Source organism: Rutilus rutilus (assembly GCF_951802725.1).
Source record: "Rutilus rutilus genome assembly, chromosome: 5".
NCBI classification, from domain to species: Eukaryota; Metazoa; Chordata; class Actinopteri; order Cypriniformes; family Leuciscidae; genus Rutilus; species Rutilus rutilus.
In genome coordinates, this window is record NC_140213.1 from 32,313,576 (window position 1) to 32,333,663 (window position 20,088).

General features: G+C 40.5%; 2 protein-coding genes across 4 annotated transcripts in view; both read right to left on the minus strand.

The window, feature by feature from the left end:
• Positions 1-20,088, minus strand: part of shank3a (SH3 and multiple ankyrin repeat domains 3a) — a 329,586-nt gene that overhangs the window by 133,353 nt on the left and 176,145 nt on the right. The gene's annotated exons all lie outside the window — the stretch shown is intronic.
• Positions 1,513-18,809, minus strand: LOC311290360 (uncharacterized protein). 2 transcript variants are annotated; one of them, XM_084408790.1, is made up of 4 exons: positions 18,619-18,806; positions 17,832-17,865; positions 16,604-16,675; positions 1,513-3,009 (listed from the first exon to the last, which is right to left on the minus strand). In XM_084408790.1, the coding sequence occupies exons 1-4, from the start codon at positions 18,631-18,633 to the stop codon at positions 2,825-2,827; spliced, it is 306 nt and encodes a 101-aa protein (XP_084264916.1). In that variant the 5' UTR covers positions 18,634-18,806; the 3' UTR covers positions 1,513-2,824. The 2 variants fall into 2 exon arrangements, with proteins under 2 accessions (XP_084264916.1, XP_084264917.1); XM_084408791.1 differs by lacking the exon at positions 1,513-3,009 and adding an exon at positions 7,576-8,105 and having other exon boundaries at positions 18,619-18,809.

The window sequence follows — 20,088 nt, forward strand, 5'->3', positions numbered from 1 at the left end:
GTACACATTGATGGCCTAAGACACGAAACGACATCTATTTAAATATCTATACCCGCCCACGCCGTCAGATCATTTGGACGTGTGCTGTGTTCAAGAGATAACAACGATATAAATACTGTTCGTTTTCTCACACAAACCGCTCGTTTCGTGTCTTAGGCCATCAATGTGTACTTACGATGGGGAATTGTTTAATTTGGACGATGGGGAATTGTTTTAATTTGGACTCTGTGCTTGTGTTTTGAGACAGTGACCATCGACCTGCATTATATGACTGACAGACAAGAACGGTTTGACCAAAAAATATCAAAATTGAAACTACTGCGGAAAAAAAGACACCTACATCTTGGATGCCCTTGAGGTAAGCTAAAACATAACAAAATTTTATTTCAAAGTGAACTATCCCTTTAAAGGATGGGATTGGCTAAAAAGAAACATTAGAGAGATTTTCTAGCTACGAGTTTCCTGCTTAACTAATCAAACTAATAATTAAAACAAACATATAATAAAAAAAAAAAATTTTTTAATTTGAAGGCAAAAGTCTTAGGCAAAAGACAACAAGAATGTTTAATGGATAATTTAAATAACTTTACCTCTCAAATTACAAACATTTTTGTATGGACAAAAATGGATACCTCACCTACAAATGAAAGCCTGTATGACTTTCCTCTGTGAAACACAAAATAATTATTTGGACATTCTTCAAAATGTCGCCTTTTGAGTTCCACAGAGGACCATACATGACATGAATGTGTGCAAACAGAAAAATACAAACAAAAAGTCATGTGAGAGGAAGCAGTGCCTCCACGTCTCTGTGATTGGCTCATTACACACAATACAATAATAATACCTGCCTATTTAATAAAATAATACCTATTCACATCTGTTCCACAGAGCCGGTCTGAAAGGGTCAAACTAGTGGAAATAGACGGACTAATTACAGAGTAAACAACTTTGGTCACAAATGAATATAAATTAACTTATGAACTGATTAGTCAGTTTTTACTGACCTCTTAAAGTGTGCCTATTAATTATAAAAGTCAAATAACGTAGTCAAATTAGTAGTTAAAAATAAAAAAAATAAAAAAAAAACACATTACTGCAGTTAGAATATTTAAGCAATGTGTTGTTTAAAAACGATCATAAAATTGATTAGACTTTGATGTAGTTTTAATAAACAGTATGTTCATTTAAACATACAAAACCTTCTTGGTTTCTTGTTCATAGTGTAATGTAAATGCAACTCCAGATGTCAAAATGCTATTTAATAAAAAAAAAAATCATGTAAATATTAAATGCAACTGAAACCGGCTCCTGAATTTCAGAAGTCCAGCATGGGCGCAACAGTATGACAGTATGTAGCTCTACTGTATCTTACCATCTCTGGTCTTGCAGCCTGTTACATAAAACCCTTAGAAGATCGAGGCCGGCCAAACACACACTCTCACACGTGCACACACACACACACACACACACACACACACACACACACACACACACACACACACACACACACACACACACACACACACACACACACACACACACACACATACTTGTTTTTGCTACGTCGTGGGGACTCCTGACTAGAAGGGTACACGTGGGGACACCAATTTCTAAATACAATAAAGCCATAATTTTTACACAGAAGTGTCTGGGGGAATTTTTGAATCCCAAAAATCAACTTTATTATCAGAAATTATTAATTTTAGAAAGGTGAATTTTTGTCAGGTTTTTCTATTCCGGTGGGGACCTGCCTATTGTGTCTTACCCCAAACCACCACCGAGGGGCGCTATTATGAGTTAGCTGTAGGTTATCTAGTTTTAATACAAATTTAAACCTGTACCAGATTAACAATACATATTAAGTTTAGATAATCATTAAAGAGTTGTTTAAAAGGGAGAATTGTCTAGATTTATATTTTTATGGATTTTTACAATTAAAATTTACTAATTCCCATAAACTCTTGTATTTGAATAGACCATTTGTATGGATGTAAACAGTGACAACAGCCTCACCTCACTTCCTGTCTAACAGGAATCTATTTTTCTTCAACTGAGAATCTGAAAAGGTCCACATTTTGATAAATAAGACAGTCATGTTGTATGACAAGCAGGAAATGTTCACAGGTATCATTGTGTTTGCTGAATAATTATCTGTGCATACTGGAATCAACTCTGAATTAAAACACGAGCACATGCTGGCATTCAACAGAGTTGCAAGATATATGGCTATTTGTGTTTTTTCTTATTCGTCATCCTAAAAATTTGTCACGCACAGAAACCTATGAAACCCAATGAGTGCGATGTGTATTAATGCGTTGCGGAATATTTCGCAAAACAATACAAAATGTCATCTTTAAGGAGGATGATTTTGTTGTCCTCTCTTCTTAAAAAGAGAAAAAGAAAAGAAATATTGGGTCCATCCAACAATCCTGAGATCGTAGAGAGGAAGAAGAGTTTACTGCAGGATTATCCCGAACGGTTCGAGGTTTACTTCAGGATGTCAGCGGCTCAGTTTGAAGCTTTGCTAGCGAGACTGGAGACACATTAAATAATATTAAGTTAATATAATATATAATAATATATGTTTTTTTTTATGCAAATGTGCCACATTGAATTCTTTTGAGTAGAAGACATTTTATGTACGACCCCCATAAACTTCCCCAAGGAAAGTTTGGAAATTTGGGAAATTACGACAAAAGCAAGAATCTACGATTTCTTAATACTCTAACATTTATTTAACGTATCAGTACGTTAACTTTTGAAACACTTTTTTAACTTGTTGCCTTCAACAAACAAAGGCTTTAAGGCATCAATACGATTCTTAACATAAGATTTCACCCCCCCCCCCACAACTTCTCCCCCGAAGTGCTGCTGGTGACCTTCCAGTGTCCTCCATGCACTGGGCTTTACCAGGACCCTTCCCAGAGTGGATGTAGTCCATCAGAGGTTTTTCCACAGCCTGGATCTCTTCTTTAGACCACTTTCTCCGTGGGTTTTGTGAAGATACTGAAAATAAAAATAAATATTAGTAATTGGGATTGGGATAAAAGTAATTGTTATCCCACACGACATGAACGTGAATAACATATCAAATAAATACATGGTCTTCAGTTTTTCTCTCATTGTTTTACAGTTTTATACATACGTTTTTGCTAAAATCTAGTTAGCATGGTTGAAAATCTGTAAATTCTGGCACATGTTTGCAAGCATGATACCTATGAACAATATAAACAGTGATACTATATTAAAAAGGAATATTTTGACAAAAATATTGCTGGTAATTTAGTCACTATCTAAGATGTGTAATGGACCCGGGCCGAAAATGGACCAAGCCAAACATGACAAAATATTCAGGTTTTATTGGTCTTAACCATAATTACTGCTTGGGAAATTGAAGAAGTAAATTTGTACAGGAGGACTTTTCCCTTTTCTTTTCTTTTCTTTACATGTTTAAGCCTTTAGAAACTAAACATTTACGATATAGGACCTAATTAAAGCTGCACATAATGGGAGGGGTTTACCCATGCTTAAATTATATTGGCCCACGGTGAACAACGGCAACAGATCTTAAAAAACACAGTTATAAGGATTTTGCTTGTAAATGAAATGAAAATATAGTTTAATATATTTATGATTGATATATTATATGGTGTAAATATACTGAAAAATATATGAAATAATACATTATATTTTACAATATATTGAATAATACACAAGGAATTGCCACTTTTCATATATAAAAAATACATTTATAATAATATATTTACACTATAAAATGTCATTAATTGAGTGTACTTCAAAAACATGAGGAACAAGATTTCCTTACATTTCTTAAGGGTGTTTTAATTAAAGTTGTAAGTTGCTAGTACAAAGACTTAAGAGTGTTGGGACAATGATACTTTGCATTTATTTCTATTTATTAAACTGTAAATACTTTGTGCATGTCTGAAACTTCACGGAATAAATACATTTAAAAAAGAATAACTCCAATAGAGTTACATAGTTTTTAGATAAAGCAACATGCAGCATATTCTCAATGTTTCTTGTTCTTCTGCTGGACTGAAGCACAGGCTCTGTTCTTCAGCTCAATGGTGACCCACAAAACTCAGACAGCACAAACCCTTTAAACCCCAACACAACATTAAACACTAACAGATCTCTGAAGATCTCAGCACTTTATAACATTATAACATTAGCAGAATAACAAGAAACATTGAGAATATGCTGCATGTTGCTTTATCTAAAAACTATGTAACTGTATTGGAGTTATTCTTTTTTAAATGTATTTATTCCGTGAAGTTTCAGACATGCACAAAGTATTTACAGTTTAATAAATAGAAATAAATGCAAAGTATCATTGTCCCAACAAGAAAAGAGATTTGTTGTCTACAACATGGAGTAACATCCGTGAATGTCACTCACAAACATTACTAGGCAACCAGTAATGGGAACGCCCACTAACGACCTCACCGCCAGCCACTGGCGACATGCAGCGACAAAGTCGCTTGTAGTGTGAACGGGGCTTAACTGTTAGAACGGGATTGTTTTTATACTTTTGAACAAAAGATCAAAAGCTCAAATAACAAAAATGTCTTTTCACTTCCTTCTCTTCTCAGATTAACCAATAATGCCAATAATGCAAGGGGCACTGAGTGCAATTAACTACTCTTTTTCTGTTGGTACACACAGAATAAAATATACTATTTTCAGAAAAATGTATAAGAGAAAATTATATAAATTATCTTAAGAATATATATTATCTAGGATATAAAAATAAATAAAATAAAAGCAAGTGAAAAACATGCAAATCATAGAGCACTGGTTCTTTAAAAGTATAACAATATCAGAAGTCTTCATAATCCTCCTGTTTAATTTAAATCGTATTACCTTTGGATGGTTGTTGATTGCGTTGTTCAAATTCATTAGTGAACTCCATTGATTTGTCGGGACACATAATAGCTCTCTTTTAGTAAAAGAATATTCAACAAGCACTCCTAAATATCAGTAAACTAGGCATGTGCCGGTATAAAATTTTATCAAATTTTGGGTGTAGAAAAAAAACAACTTGCATTACAATAGATATAATTGTGATTGTCAAAACATTTGATAACTAAACAGAATTTTACACAATTTTCACGATTTCAGTTCAATTCTTGGGATTTAATTTCAATGTTGATTCAATATTGGCTCTGGATAAATATTAGGTAGGCTACAGTAGATAGCCTACATGTTAATTTTTCTTAAGAAAAAAATATATCTCACATATTACTGTAAATTAAATATAATTTGGTTTTCATTATAATAACAATTATGACACAAGTAAAAATATAATACAAATGTAATATAGTGCACACATTTAGCAAAATACTCCTCTATAGATTTTTTTTTTGCCAATTAACATGCTATGGTCATTAAATGGCTTTCCTGAGGTAAATGTAATGTTCTGTGACATAGGCTAATTGTTCACCTGCAGTTTTATTGACCTCTTTCCATGTCTAAAAAACAAAATGGATCGATATTATGTATGAGGCATATATACCTTTCGGTAAGTTGTACTGCATCTTTAAATAAAACGTAACAGATGATCGGTTTACCTGAACTGAGGCGCTACAGCGATCTGTCAAGTCACATTTACAAGTGCCAAAACGGTATTTATCGTCTGAACTTCGTAATAAAATGGACAGAACATGAGAGCTGAGAATTTTTTTCATATCATAAGTAACCTGCTCTGTCTAGTCTGTCAGTGTCAGTGTCCTCTTTGCTCCGCGATTTTTCTCTGCGTGAGAAAATGGATGTGTGGCGTGAGAGCGTGTGAAAAATGAGCCGGATATCAGTGCTTACCTTGGTTAAGAATGGCTACTTCTAAAGGAATGAGTGAAGCCCTTTCAGAATCTGTGCGTCCAAAACGGCAAGTCAGACTGCCAGCCTATAGACCCTTTTACAGTTGGTAAACATAGTGATGTATTTGTGTGGCCGGGGCTTAGCTGGAGGCAGAAAGATCCCTCTGGCCGCTTCACTAACGTTAGTTTGCCAGTTTGATAGCTTGTTTTTTTAACAATGACTGGAGAAAATCCAATTTTATCTTAATGTGCAAGGTCACTCACTGTCCAGGACCGCAATTGTTATTTGCAAAAGTTCATTTTAACGGACGGAAACAGATGACCGTACACGCTAGGGGTGTCAAAATTAATCGTTTCTTCGATGCATCGCGATGCAGACGAGGACGATTCGGTATCGGTTCAGTAATAGACCATAACCGATTATAATGTACGGACTTTTCTGACGTCATTTGTCGCGTACGTGCATTGTGGCGGAAGCATACAATGGCAGAGGGAGGCGAGACGCGAGTGCGAGAATATTAAAAATGCTCCAACTACTTTAAAAGTCGACATCTGGGCACGTTTCGGCTTTTAGGAACAACCTGGTAAGCACGACCTGCAGAAGACACGCGCTGTACTGTGCGCTCATGTCACACACAAATAGAATATGCAGGAGGTAGGCTAATACCAATAACTTCATAAACCACGTTAGCCGTTTTCACCCCGAGCTGTTAACGCCTGGCAGAGTCAGAGAGATGCGCGGATGAGCTCCAACGCCGAATCCGCAGCCAAAAATAAACAGTCCACCCGCCCCAATAATATTCTCTGATTTAAGTATCCGCACCCGATGGTCAAATTACAATTATTCTGTGTTGTAACGCGTGATTATAAATGGATGATCCATTCGTCACCTTCAACAGCGGACTCGGCGACGGTTGATGCGCGGATCTTTAATGGTAACATAATAGCCTACACTGATTAATGAGCGCTGCTTTTAAATGAACATTTTTGTAAAACAAAATTTATTTGACAGATTTTCCTTTTCTTAATGGCATAAACAAGCTTTACTCCCTTGAAACTTTAACTGGAATGTCACTGTTTCTGTCACTGCGACTTCCCAAGCACACACACACGTGCGCACACATCACTTTTGAAGAGAAATTTAAAATTGAGGATGCGGTGCATCGCGATGCATTGTGATATCGAATTGAACTGAATCGATGACATGATAATCGTAATCGAACCGAACCGTGAGACCAGTGTAGGTTCACACCCCTAGTACACGCGCTCAGTCAATGGACGATCTGACAGGATTAACGTTAACGCTACCAACAGTTGAGTGGCCTGACTTCTACACCTACCCGATAGAGAAACTGAGGGTAACGAGAAACTGAGGACATATAAATCTTTAGATGCCTATAACTATGTGCTGAATGGTCATGTAAAGATTTGTGTGTACGATCCGCAGTTCTGCCTAGCAAGCGCCAATAAGACGACAATGTAAAGAGTGACATATTACTGTGCAATTTTAAAGATGTGGATATTTTCTATAAATAAAAATTCCAGATACAGCATACTCATTTTTCATCAATTCTTGCACCCAACAACACAACAAGATGACATTTTATAATAAAAATAATAATTTAAGCTCCTTATTAAGTAGCCGAATCTGTGTTGGTTTGTATTGGCCGCCTCCAGTTTTCCGTTTGTTTTGCCTCCAGCTAGCGCCGTGACGTAACTGTGATGTCGGGGCAAAAGAGGTCTATTTGTCAGACTACCAAGTGAATATTATAGGCCACAGAGAACTGACTTCCTCTAATACAGAAGATACTGCAGCACAGACTACATTTAGACTCGAAGAGGAGTACAATGCAGGGAGTGATGAAACTGCCAGAACGAGGTACAAAGCAGGTTCAGCAGTGGCCAGACCTGGAAGTCGGTATGTAGAAAGAGATGAGTGGGGAGCCTTTTATACTGAATTAGAGAACATTCAAGCTCAAATTGGCCAAGACAATAATCTCATACAAAGTTTCCGTGATCAAGTGCCCCATCATGTGTTATCCAAATACCGTGGGACTTTGGAGGAAACCTAAAGTGCAGATACTCACCTATCACTGAGAGATGACCGAGCCTCTTTTCCTAAAGCAAGGCAGCCACTTTCACACCCTTCTCACTCATCAGCTTCCTTCTCTGCAACACCCCAAGTCTCACCACTCCGTTCCCAGGTATCAGCGGCGTCCTTGGCTGAGTCCCATTCAGTTACCCATCTAACACCACAGAGACCTAAAACGACAGTGGACAGTCCTCAAGAGGATGAGTCATGGCCTGAACCACCACCTCCAGTATGTGACGATGTCCCTTATAGAGCTAGGAAAGAGCATGCATTCCCAGTCACTTACGTTACTTCTGTTAGTTATTCAAACCCAGTGAAACTAGCAGCAGAGAGATTAGTAGCACAGCCCTATTTTGGACAGCATGCTCCAGTCAAGGGAAACGCATTCCATAATCAATCATTCAGGCCTCACAGAGGGGATATCATGACAAACCCCACACCATACAATTCTCAGGGTCAGGGCAGTCCAACATATCATTCCCTCACCTGCCCTCCTACTACTGCTCCATATTTAACGCCTCATTCTGCACCCTGGCTGGATGTTCCTTCGCCACCTCAGCAACAAACTGTGTATGCTCCACAATCAGTGCAGCAGAGTGACCCATGGCTTACACACCCAGAAATGCCATACAATCAGCCACAACACCAGCCTTATGAGATCTTTCCCTCATCGCTTCCAGTACAGGAGAAAGTCTATCTAGGTCCCAAACCACGAATTCCCATGTTGATTCATCGAGACCCTGCGGAGTTCGCCAGGCTGAAGATGTCATTGTAGAATCTAATGCTACCGAGCTCTTTAAATATTGGTAGACCATCTTGAATTAGAGGAAGCCTCCTTTATCGCTGACTCTTACCTGAACTCTGTCACTCCACATTCTGACACAATGACAGCCTTAAATGAGAGGTTTGGTCAGCCGCATCAGTTAGCACTTAAAAGGATAGCACAGGTCATGGATGCTCCTGACATCAAGCGAGGGGATCATGAGGCATTCCAAAGATTCACACTGCAGATTAGAGCTCTTGTTGGGATGCTGAAAACCCTTGGCGTAGAGGGAGAAGTGGAATTAAAATGTGGTTCACATGTCACCATACTGTATGGTAAACTACCTCCAGAGTTGTGCGCGGACTTTCGCAGACACCTATATTATCAGTCTGATTCAGTGTATACATTACCTGAATTCTCTAAGTGTCTCCAGTGTATCCATGCCACTGCAATAAGCGGGGACATAAAGGCCATGTTCCACCAGGTATGCCTTCTGTCTGAGGACAAGCCCCTTCTTCGGTTTGTGTGGAGAAATCTCTGCCGTGATGTGCCTCCTGTGGTCTATGAGTGGCAGGTTCTGCCATTCGGTACCACATGTTCTCCTTGTTGTGCCACTTTCACCCTCCAAAAACATGTGCACGATCACAGCACAGAGGGAGAAGATGTCAGGAATTCCGTAGGCAGGTGTTTCTACGTAGACAACTGTTTACAGAGTCTGTCATCAAAAGCTGATGCCAAAGCTTTGCTTCATAAATTACGTGTACTGTTGGCATCAGGAGGCTTCGAGATCCGCCAATGGGCCAGCAACGCCCCTGACATCCTTAGGCATCTCCCTCAAGAAGCACGCTCCGATAAGGTTGAAATGTGGCTCACCCAAGATTCTTCTGATGTTCAAGAGTCTACGTTAGGCCTAAGATGGCACTGCCATACAGATATCATCGGCTATAAACATCCACTGGAGGATTACGGCCCAACCACAATGTGCACTGTGTAATATTGCCATATACAACTCGGGCTAAGGTGATTGTACAGCGACTCTGGGATAAACAACGAGAATGGGATGACCCATTACTGCCTGAGGAGCTGCTCCAAGCCTGGAATACATGGGTAGCAGAACTGCCTGAATTATCTCGCATCACCTTACCTCGCTGCTATGTTCCCACATCTATGGACCAGCCAGAAGTGATACGAGATGTCCATGTGTTCTGTGACGTATCTGAGAGAGCATATGGATCAGTGGCCTACCTACGCTCTGAGGACGCTGAAGGTGGTGTTCACTTGGCATTCCTGCTGGCCAGATCTCGAGTTGCGCCAAAACGACAACAATTCATGCCAAGACTGGAGCTTTGTGCAGCAGTCACTGGAGCTCAACTTGCAAAGCTGATAATCAGTGAGCTCACCTTACCGATCAGGAAAACCATCTTGTGGTCCGACTCGACCACTGTCCTGACATGGCTCCAGTCAGACTTGTGTTGATTCAAGGTCTTTGTGGGAACCAGGATTGCTGAAATCCAAGCGCTCACAGATTGGCGGGCATGGAGGTATGTGAGATCAATACTTAACCCGGCAAATGATCTGACCAGGGGTAAATCCTTGGTGGAACTAGCAAAACCGAATAGGTGGTGTCAAGGTCCATCTTTCCTTTAACGAACCCCTGATGAGTGGCCAGAAGCTCCAGCAGGGACAGTTGGAGAAGATCCTACAGAGCTACGATGTTCCTTGTTCTGCCATTACATTTCAAGTTCTGATAGGTATGTCCCATACCCAGGTATGCTACATGGAGTGAACTAGTGGAGGCCACAGCAAGCACCCTTCAGCAGGAGAAAGCGGAGCAAGCTGCTCCATCTAGTGCAAGAACTTATCAGCAGGCAGTCTCCCTCCTCCTTAAACAGTCCCAGCTCGACAGTTTCCTAGAGGACTATAACCTTCTCAAAGCCAATAAACCAGTTCCTTCCAGTAGCCGCCATCTTGTTCTGGCTCCTGAGTTTGATGCAACAGAAGAGGTCATTCGGGTTGGTGGAGGCCTCCGAAGAGCAGAGGATTTGGATGCTAACTTCAAACATCCTATTGTGCTGGATCCGAGCCACTGCATCACCGAACTGTTAATCCAGGATTTCGACCAGAGATTATGCCATCCTGGACCAGAGCGAGTCTTCGCTGAACTCCGACGGTTGTACTGGATATTGAGAGGGCGTGAGGCTGTTAGGAAGCATCAATATGCTTGTCTGGAGTGCCGGAAGTTAAGATCCAAACCTGTTTCACCGAAGATGGCTGACTTGCCTCCTGCACGACTGCGTTTGTTCAAGCCAGCGTTCTATTCCACTGGGATGGACTGCTTTGGGCCTTGATGTACTTACCTCTATCGACACCGATGCCTTCTTGATGGCAGTACAGAGGTTTACAGCACGTCGTGGTACCCCTGCTGAACTTTACTCTGATCAGGGGACAAATTTCAGAGGGGGAGAGAAAGAGTTGAGAGAGGCTTTCACTGTCATGAATTCTAACCTGCAAAGGTTACTGGCAAAACATCAGATCAACTTCCATTTTAATCCTCCAGCAGCTCCACACTTTGGAGGAGTGTGGGAGTGAGAGATTCACTCTGTAAAAGCAGCACTTAGCACCACAATTGGAGCACAAAGCATTCCTGAGGAAGTACTGAGAACGGTTTTAATTGAAGTGGAGGCAATCTTGAATTCCAAACCGTTGGGGTATGTGTCAGCTAACATCTCAGATGTTGACCCAATAACACCAAATCATCTTTTGATGGGGCGGCCCAGTAGTTCATTGCCGCAAGTTGTCTATCAAGATTCTGAACGTCTAAGTCGCAGACGGTGGAGACAAAGTCAGATACTGGTGGATCATTTCTGGGCCAAGTTCATCCGCTACTACTTACCTGGTCTTCAGCTCAGGCAAAAATGGCAAAGGACTACCGAGGATATTACTGAGGGGTCTGTTGTAATGATGGTTGATAACCAATTACCAAGGGCTCTATGGTTAGTAGGCAGGGTGGTAAAGGTGTTTCCAAGCACTGATGGGCATGTGAGAGCCGCTGAGGTAAAGGTTAATGACAAGAGTTTCATCAGACCTGTGGTAAAGCTAATTCAGCTGCCTGAATTGCCCAAGGAGGATTAACAGTCAATTGGAACACATTTACACTGCAAATGTGGGGGCGGCTGTTACAAAGGTAGCACAAAGGTGCCAACTAGTGGCTATTAGTGGATGCGCGGGAAATGATCGCGCACGTGAAATGCGCGTGAAGAATAACAGCTGCGCTCTCCTCTGGAAGACTGTTATAGAAGTCACGGTGCGGTGTTTGTGTTGAACAATAATAACTGTGTACGTCCTTGCGAGAAAAGTGAGTTTCATCTATTCTTTACTTGTTTAAGATTGATTATATATGTAAATATCTAGGAATAATCGAGTATTTACATTTTACATTTAGTCATTTAGCAGACGCTTTTATCCAAAGCGACTTACAAATTAGGACTAAATTAAGCGAGTCATCAAGAAGAGGCAAAAACCACAACAACGCAAGAAGTGCTCAAAATATGAATTTCAGGCATTATTCAGAGTAGCATAAGCCTGATTAGTGATGTTTCAAAAGGGAAAGGAATTTTTTTTTTTTTTATGAGGTTAAGTGCTCACGGAATAGATAGGTTTTCAGCTGTCTTTTGAATGTTGTCAGGGATTCTGCATTCCGGATGGGGGTGGGAGAGCGTTCCACCAGCATGGAACTGTGAATGAGAATGTTCTGGAAAGTGATTTTGTGGCTTTCTGTGATGGAACCACGAGACATCGCTCGTTGACCGATCGTAGGCGTCTGGTAGGGATGTAGACTCGTAGGAGTGAGTGAAAGTAGGAGGGAGCTGAGCCTGTGATAGATCTGTAAGCAAGCGTCAGTGCCTTGAACTTGATGCGAGCAGCGAGAGGTAGCCAGTGCTTGGGCTCGTTGAAGACAAGACGAGCTGCAGCATTCTGGATCATCTGTTGGGGTTTGGTTGCACATGCTGGAAGTCCGGCCAGAAGAGCATTGCAGTAGTCAAGCCTAGAGATGACCAGGGCCTGGACGAGAAGTTGTGTTGCATGCTCAGTTAGGAAAGACCTGATCTTCCTGATGTTGTGCAGCGCAAACCTGCATGATCGAGCTGTCTTTGAAATGTGATCTGTGAAGGTCAGCTGGTCATCAAACGTTACTCCAAGATTTCTGACCGACCTTGACGGGGTGATTGATGATGAATCTAGCTGGATGGTGAAGTCGTGCTGTAGAGACGGGTTGGCAGGGAGGACGAGAAGCTCAGTCTTTGCCAGGTTGAGCTGCAGGTGATGTTCCTTCATCCATGTGGAGATGTCTGCCAGACAGCTTGAGACCCGTGCAGCTACTGTGGGATCATCTGGTTGAAATGAGAGGAAGAGCTGTGTGTCATCAGCATAGCAGTGGTAGGAGAAGCCGTGTGCCTGTATGATGTGTCCCAGTGATGTGGTGTAGATGGAGAAGAGGAGGGGACCAAGAACTGAACCCTGGGGGAACCCCTGTGGTCAGTTGATGTGCTCTAGATACCTCGCCTCTCCATGCGACCTTGAAGGACCTACCTGTGAGATAGGACTCAAACCAGTGGAGTGAAGTTCCTGTGATGCCCAGTGATGAGAGGCTGGACATAAGGATCTGATGGTTCACGGTGTCGAAGGCAGCAGACAGATCAAGGAGAATGAGGACTGAAGATTTGGAAGCAGCTTTTGCGATCCGTAGGGCTTCTGTGACTGACAGTAATGCAGTCTCAGTTGAATGCCCTTTCTTGAAGCCAGATTGGTTGACATCCAGCTGGTTGTTTAGAGACAAAAAGGATGTTACTTGGTTGAAAACAGCTCTTTCAAGTGTCTTCGCAATGAATGGTAGGAGAGAGATAGGTCTGTAATTCTCTACAAATGATGTGTTTAGCGTTGGTTTTTTAAGCAGTGGAGTGACCCGAGCCTGCTTGAATGCTGTGGGGAAAGTGCCAGTATGGAGGGATGAGTTGATGATGTGTGTGAGTGATGGTAGAAGTGTGGGAGAGATGGCTTGTAGAAGGTGTGAGGGGATGGGGTCTAGAGGGCAGGTGGTAGGGTGACTGGAGAGGAGAAGTGTAGATACTTCTTACTCGGTTAGCGAAGAAAAGGAGGACAGAGGGATATTGGCTGTGGAAGGGGTCGGTCTGGGTTCCTGTGTGTGTGGAGCTGAGAACTGACTGCTGATAGTTGTTGTTTTGTTGGTGAAGAAGTTCGCAAAATCGTCGGCAGTTAAGGAGGAGGAGGGTGGTGGTGGAGGTGGACAGAGGAGAGAGTTGAATGTCTTGAAGAGTGATCGTGTGTTGGAGGAGCTGTTGATCTTGTTGTGGAAGTATGAAGATTTTGCAGCATGAACATCCACAGAAAAGGAAGAGAGGAGAGATTGATACATACTCAGGTCAGATGAGTCTTTTGATTTGTTCCATTTCCTCTCTGCTGCCCTGAGTTCGGTCCGGTGTTCACGAAGAACCTCAGACAACCAGGGGTTGGAGGGAGTAGCGCGTGCTGGCCTGGAGGAGAGAGGGCAGATATTGTCTAGAGAAGAGGTTAGAGTGGAGCATAAGGTGTCCGTTGCGGTATTCACATCCAGAGATGAGAATTGTGAGGGTGGGGGAAGAGAAGATGACACGGCAGAGGAAAGATGGGAGGGGGAAAGTGAGCGCAGGTTTCGTCTGAAAGTGACTGGTGGTGGGGGTGGTGGTGCAGGGGTAGAGAGATGTAGACTGAAAGTAATGAGGAAATGATCTGAAACATGGAGAGGTCTCACCAAAATGTTCTCTGTGGTGCAGTTGCATGTGTAAACCAGGTCCAGTTGTTTGCCTGATTTGTGAGTACCTGAGGTGATGAGTCGTTTGAGATCGAAAGAGGCTAGGAGAGAGATGAAGTCTGTTGCATGCGGCTTTTCGAGATGGATGTTGAAGGCACAGAGGACTAGAAGTGGGGTGCCGTCCTCAGGGAAAGTGGACAGCAGCACATCCAGCTCATCTACTAAGTTACCCAGCTGACCTGGGGGGCGATAAATGACTACAATATGGATCTTAATGGGAGTTGTAAGTGTAATAGCATGATATTCAAATGAGTTGTTGTTGCATAGAGAAGAGAGCGTGGAGTATTTGCAATTGTTAGAAACGAGAAGCCCTGAACACCCCACCTCTCCCAGACTGGCGAGGAGAGTGAGAGAAGGAGAAATAGAGAGAGCAGCGGGGGTAGCAGAGTCTTCTGGACGAATCCAGGTCTCAGTCAAGCCCAAGATATTAAGAATAGAATGAGATGCAAAGGCTGGAATGAAGTCAGCTTTATTGACTGCTGACTGACAATTCCATAGACCAACGGAAAGAGAGAGAGGAGTGTGTGCGGATGAGAGAATGGGACGCAGATTGGCAGTATTGCGCTGCCTTTTGCGCGTGATGAAAAGGCGTTGCCGAGAGATAACAGGAATGTATTGAAATCACATGTTGATTAAGGTGAACAATAAGATAAAAAGAGGGAAGGAAAATGGAAAAGGAGATACTTAAGTGCCTTTCTAGTGTCCTTGCTCGGTGGAGTCGCGCAGGTAGAGTCGATGGTCTTTACCCGAGTCGGTCTTCACATGAGGAGGCTGAACACGAGAGCTGAACGCTTCCGCTGACGCTTCCGCGACAGCGTGCAAATTACACAGATATACAGATAATGCTTTCACCGCTTGAGTGAGTACAGCTGTTTCGGTCGGGCAATTAAGTGAATAACGTGAAAATGTGCCAAATCGAAACTGCTAGGAGCAAAGGCTTACAGTAAGTGCAAATTAGACTGCAATAATAATTTTCACTCGCGGCTGTTGTTTAATGTAGCAACGCGTCTAACTAAAATACAGAATTATATGAAGTTAAAAATACAAAATAAGCAGAGAATCGAAGATGGGCTTACCTTGACTAAAATGCAGCACTGAAATAACAGGAGAACAGAGTATTCTAGAAAAAACACTTGCGCGCTCTTGTATGCTGCTCGCTGGTCCTCGTATGCTGCTCGAGGTCATAAATCCACTCGAGAGAAATGACGAGTCATGCCGTGTAGTTAACATAGAGTGAACGTCATTGTAGAATGCTGATGCATGTTATTTGTAACTGATTTCAGTTTTGTGCTTGTATTATACAAACAGATATCATTATTGTTTACATTACTTTTACATTATTTGTTCTGTAGCGATTATGTTAAGGAATACATATGTTAAGGAATACTCACATGTTATAATTCACATGTTTAAATTGGTGTACTGTGTTAGATATAATGCTAAGCTGATGGATAGACTTCATCTATAATATTACTTTATACAATGTTATATTTATTATTGTTTTTTTTATTTCAGCTACACTACATACACTACACTGCATTCATACCCTCCAATACCTGATGTAAACATACCATTCCTGTTAATCTGAACTGAGAGGCAACTACTTCATTCAAGTCTGCATCTGTAATCAGTGTGTAATGTATGTCTGTGCTGCCGAAGATAATTCAGTATTGTCCTAAGACTGTCCTGCGTTCTGACCGACGCTCCAGGGCGAGAACTATAGCCTCCTAAGCACCTGTGGTCCTTTCTCTAAAACAACATCAGTGCGCACGTTTCGCGAAGCATATACGCAGTGTTTAAGCAGTTGATGGAAAATAAGATAATGCACGTTCTATAAATCTAAATTCTGATCTATTATTTTTCACGGTATTTTGAAGTGCCCACGATAACAATATTGTGCATATTCATTACCGCGGTGTATCGCATTAACGAATACCGGCACATGTCTACAGTAAACACACTCAAATTTTTTTTCCAATAATATTCAAGCCTTTTCTAGCTTTCCCATCATTCCCTTTCAGTAGCTGACTACATACCTGCTGAATCTGAAGCACCATTTCCAGTCTCATTTTCAGAGTCAGATCCATCACTGTCCATCAGTACTCTCTCTATAAAACACAGTAAACATACAGGTAAAATTAACAAGTAGCGAACAAAATATTTTTTAAACAGCTACATTCAACCAATGTCTATAACCAACAATGGAGTTCCAGCTGATCATTTCCAAGTATCAAAATAAGGACGATATCAATGACACCAATTTAGCAAAACCTGTAGTTACCACCAATTTAATGTGAACTGTCACTTTTAATTTCATACAATGATAAAAAATTACAACAAAACAAACTTAACTACAGTATCCACTGAAATTGACAGTACACAGGACAACATGTTGTATTTACTCGACACGTACAGTTAAGTAATAATATCAATGTCCAGTTACTGAACCATTACTAACGTGTCAGAGTTTAGGGGTAATTGCCCAAATTTATTTAGCCATCAGAAATTAATTTTCACCAACGATGAATGCATTTAAAAGTACTTTTTTTTAGATATCAGCGAGGTATTTTTTATCTTTATATTGAACACGAAAACTTTTGGTTTCACAATAACATGATGATCATATGACTAGACATATTTATATTGTTTAATGCCACAATACCAAATCTTCTGTCCTTTGAAAGCGTTTCAAATGTTTAACAAAAAAGTAAAAATACTGAAATGTTTTTTTAAATGAACTTTTTCACTAAAATAAGCAGATATAGGCTAATCACCTACTTGCCTTGATTTCTAACAAATGATCTGTTTTCTTTTTTAATTAAACCATAAAGAAAATGTACAGATCAAGTTATAACAAAAAAATTTAAGTTTACAAAAATCAACTTTAGATTGTATTAATTACTACAATCATCCCTTAATTACTTTGTGAGTGGTCTCAAAACTTCTATTTAAACTGACCGGTTATTAATTAAAACATTATTTACCTATAAACAAAAGATAGCAGATTCAAATATTGAATTTCATGCACATCCATGAACTTGGCATGGTGTTGCAAGAGACTGAAAGGAGGGCGCATGGGGGGCTATGATGGATATTTCTTTTTCTCCAAGGTTGTGCTTTTAAAAACCTTGGTTACTCTGGCTCATTAAGCTACATAAGGTTTAAGAATAAGGCTATTTTAAGCAATAAGTGACGCTCTACAATTTGACATACCACAAATGAGTAAAATGTGTTTTGTAGCCTACTATCTTCTCATTATCTCACCTGTGCATCCAGAGCTGCCATTCGTAACTTTAGTCTGCAAGCACAAGTGTCATAGACAGTCAGACATCCTGGTCAAACATCACATTACACTGTATTTAAAACTGCAATGGTACAATTTGGCAATATATTAAAGAAATTGACATTGTAACATAAACCAAAACAATTTCATTTTGACTGAAAATAAATGCCATTTATTGTCTGGTCTTGAAAACTGCATTACAGAAGTAGAAAAACTTGTCCTAAATTTATTAAACTTCCCTCTTGCTTTTGTAAACCCATTATTGATGTTTATAGTGATAAAACGCATGAATCTCAGGCCTGGCCTCAGACTCCTGTAGGCCGCAAAAGATCCAACTCCTGGCCATCTTACATTAATGTTATCAACAGTGAGCTAATCTAGGTGAAGTAACAGGGACGCAAAATATATAGTTCAGAAGTTACATAAAGACAACAACATTTTAAAATTAGGCGAAGTTTAAAAGCGGATTACCGCTAAACATGCAGTCACCTATGCAATCCTATCTGTGGCCTTAAAACATGAGCTTAAGACTCTTAGGAATCTAAACCCCTAATGGATATATTATTATTAGACTATCAATATTTTCATTTTGGTACATTAATCTATACTTTCTGCAAAGCTGCTTTGAGATTATGATTAATGTGAAAAGCGCTATAGAAAATAAAATGACGTGACATTTACGTTACGATATATGTGCAAACAATATGCAAGTTAAATAAACAGCACCATATTATTTTGAGAACCTTGTACAAGAAGTCAAAAACTTACCTTTTCGTCGGACATCTTGTCTCCTCCGTGTCTCGCCGCGTCCGTCGCATCCCTGCCTCTCGAGCTGCATCTGAGTGTGTCGCAGGTGTGAGACCCAGGAGAGTGGGGGAGGGGGAGAGGCGACGGTCGCGGTGGGGACTCGAACCTCAGGTTCTGTGTGATCTGGGTCAGCCATTACTGACACTCGCTCGGCGCACTATATATATAGCTATGTTTATTACCCGCGCTTTTTATTTTTTCTTGTGCGGTTTTTGTATTCTTTTAAAAAAATGATGTATGCACATATGCTCTGATAATATAGTGTATAGGATATATGCTGTTATAAAAGAAATACATTTTCTGCTCAAATTCAGATATAATGTTTTTTTTTAAAGTACAAATAAAATGACAGAATGTAGATGTTAAAAGACATTAAATGTAATATTAAAAAACAACACATTAAGGAATGGAACCAATTTGGAACTATTAAACAACTCACAAAAAGATTGACATTCATAAAAATAAAAAATTAACTATTACAAGACCTTGTAATCAACAGAACGGATATTATTTTTACCCTCTGAGAGGACATCAAATAAATAAAATAGGTTTGAGAGCAGTGAGGCTTGTCTTCAGTGAGACCACTCTGGATACGAGGCCTCCACACACGCTAACGTCCTTTAGAAACTGTCTACACTGATCCTGAAACTCTTTAACTGATCATTCTCCTCATGACTGTTAAAATAACAACAAACATCTTCACAAAAAGTGCTCTCCTTGGTTTTACTGTTCAAGACAATGACTGAAACCATGTATTGCTAGCACTTCTCTTGCTACTGCTTTCTCTCCAGACACACTGCTTGTTGTATTCCTCATTTGTAAGTCGCTCTGGATAAAAGCGTCTGCTAAATTAATAAATGTAAATGTAAATGCGCTCACCTAATCAGCAGTTCGCCAGGTAGAGGAGAATGGAGAAAGAATTTATTTGCAAACTACATAAATTAACTGTCAATTCAAGTTAAAAATACTATAACGTGATTTAATTTATGGTAAGAATAACACATAGTAAAAATAAATCAAACGATGATGCGGTTTCTCCACACTGGGACACGCTTCTGGCTCAGCCACTGGTTCAGATTCTCCCACAATTACATGAAACTATTTACAATAACACGTACTAACTTAAACAGAAATAAGAGTGTGTTGTACACATTTACGTTTGCATGTGTACTGCATACATGTACGTGCATACACTGGTGTGTGTTAGACTAGTGATTATGACACAGTGCTCATCATTTCCAGGATCTGAGTTCACCTTGTCAGAGTAGCCATAATGATTTAGCACCTGTGGTCACCAACATCTGGACCCAGAGGTCAATGTGCAGCTAGAGTTAGGGTTAGGGTTAGAGTTAGGGTTAGGGAGAGGTACTGGTCCACCACATCCAGGGTTAGGGTTAGAGTTAGGGTTAGGGAGAGGTACTGGTCCACCAC

Bases quoted from the DNA above. Each gene is read 5' to 3' on its own strand.
- LOC311290360 (XM_084408790.1), bottom strand. The intron at 16,676-17,831 runs GTGAGATAATGA...TGTGTTTTATAG, and splicing joins TGGCAGCTCTGGATGCACAG to AGAGAGTACTGATGGACAGT. The intron at 3,010-16,603 runs GTATGTAGTCAG...TTTTATTTTCAG, and splicing joins TGGTGCTTCAGATTCAGCAG to TATCTTCACAAAACCCACGG.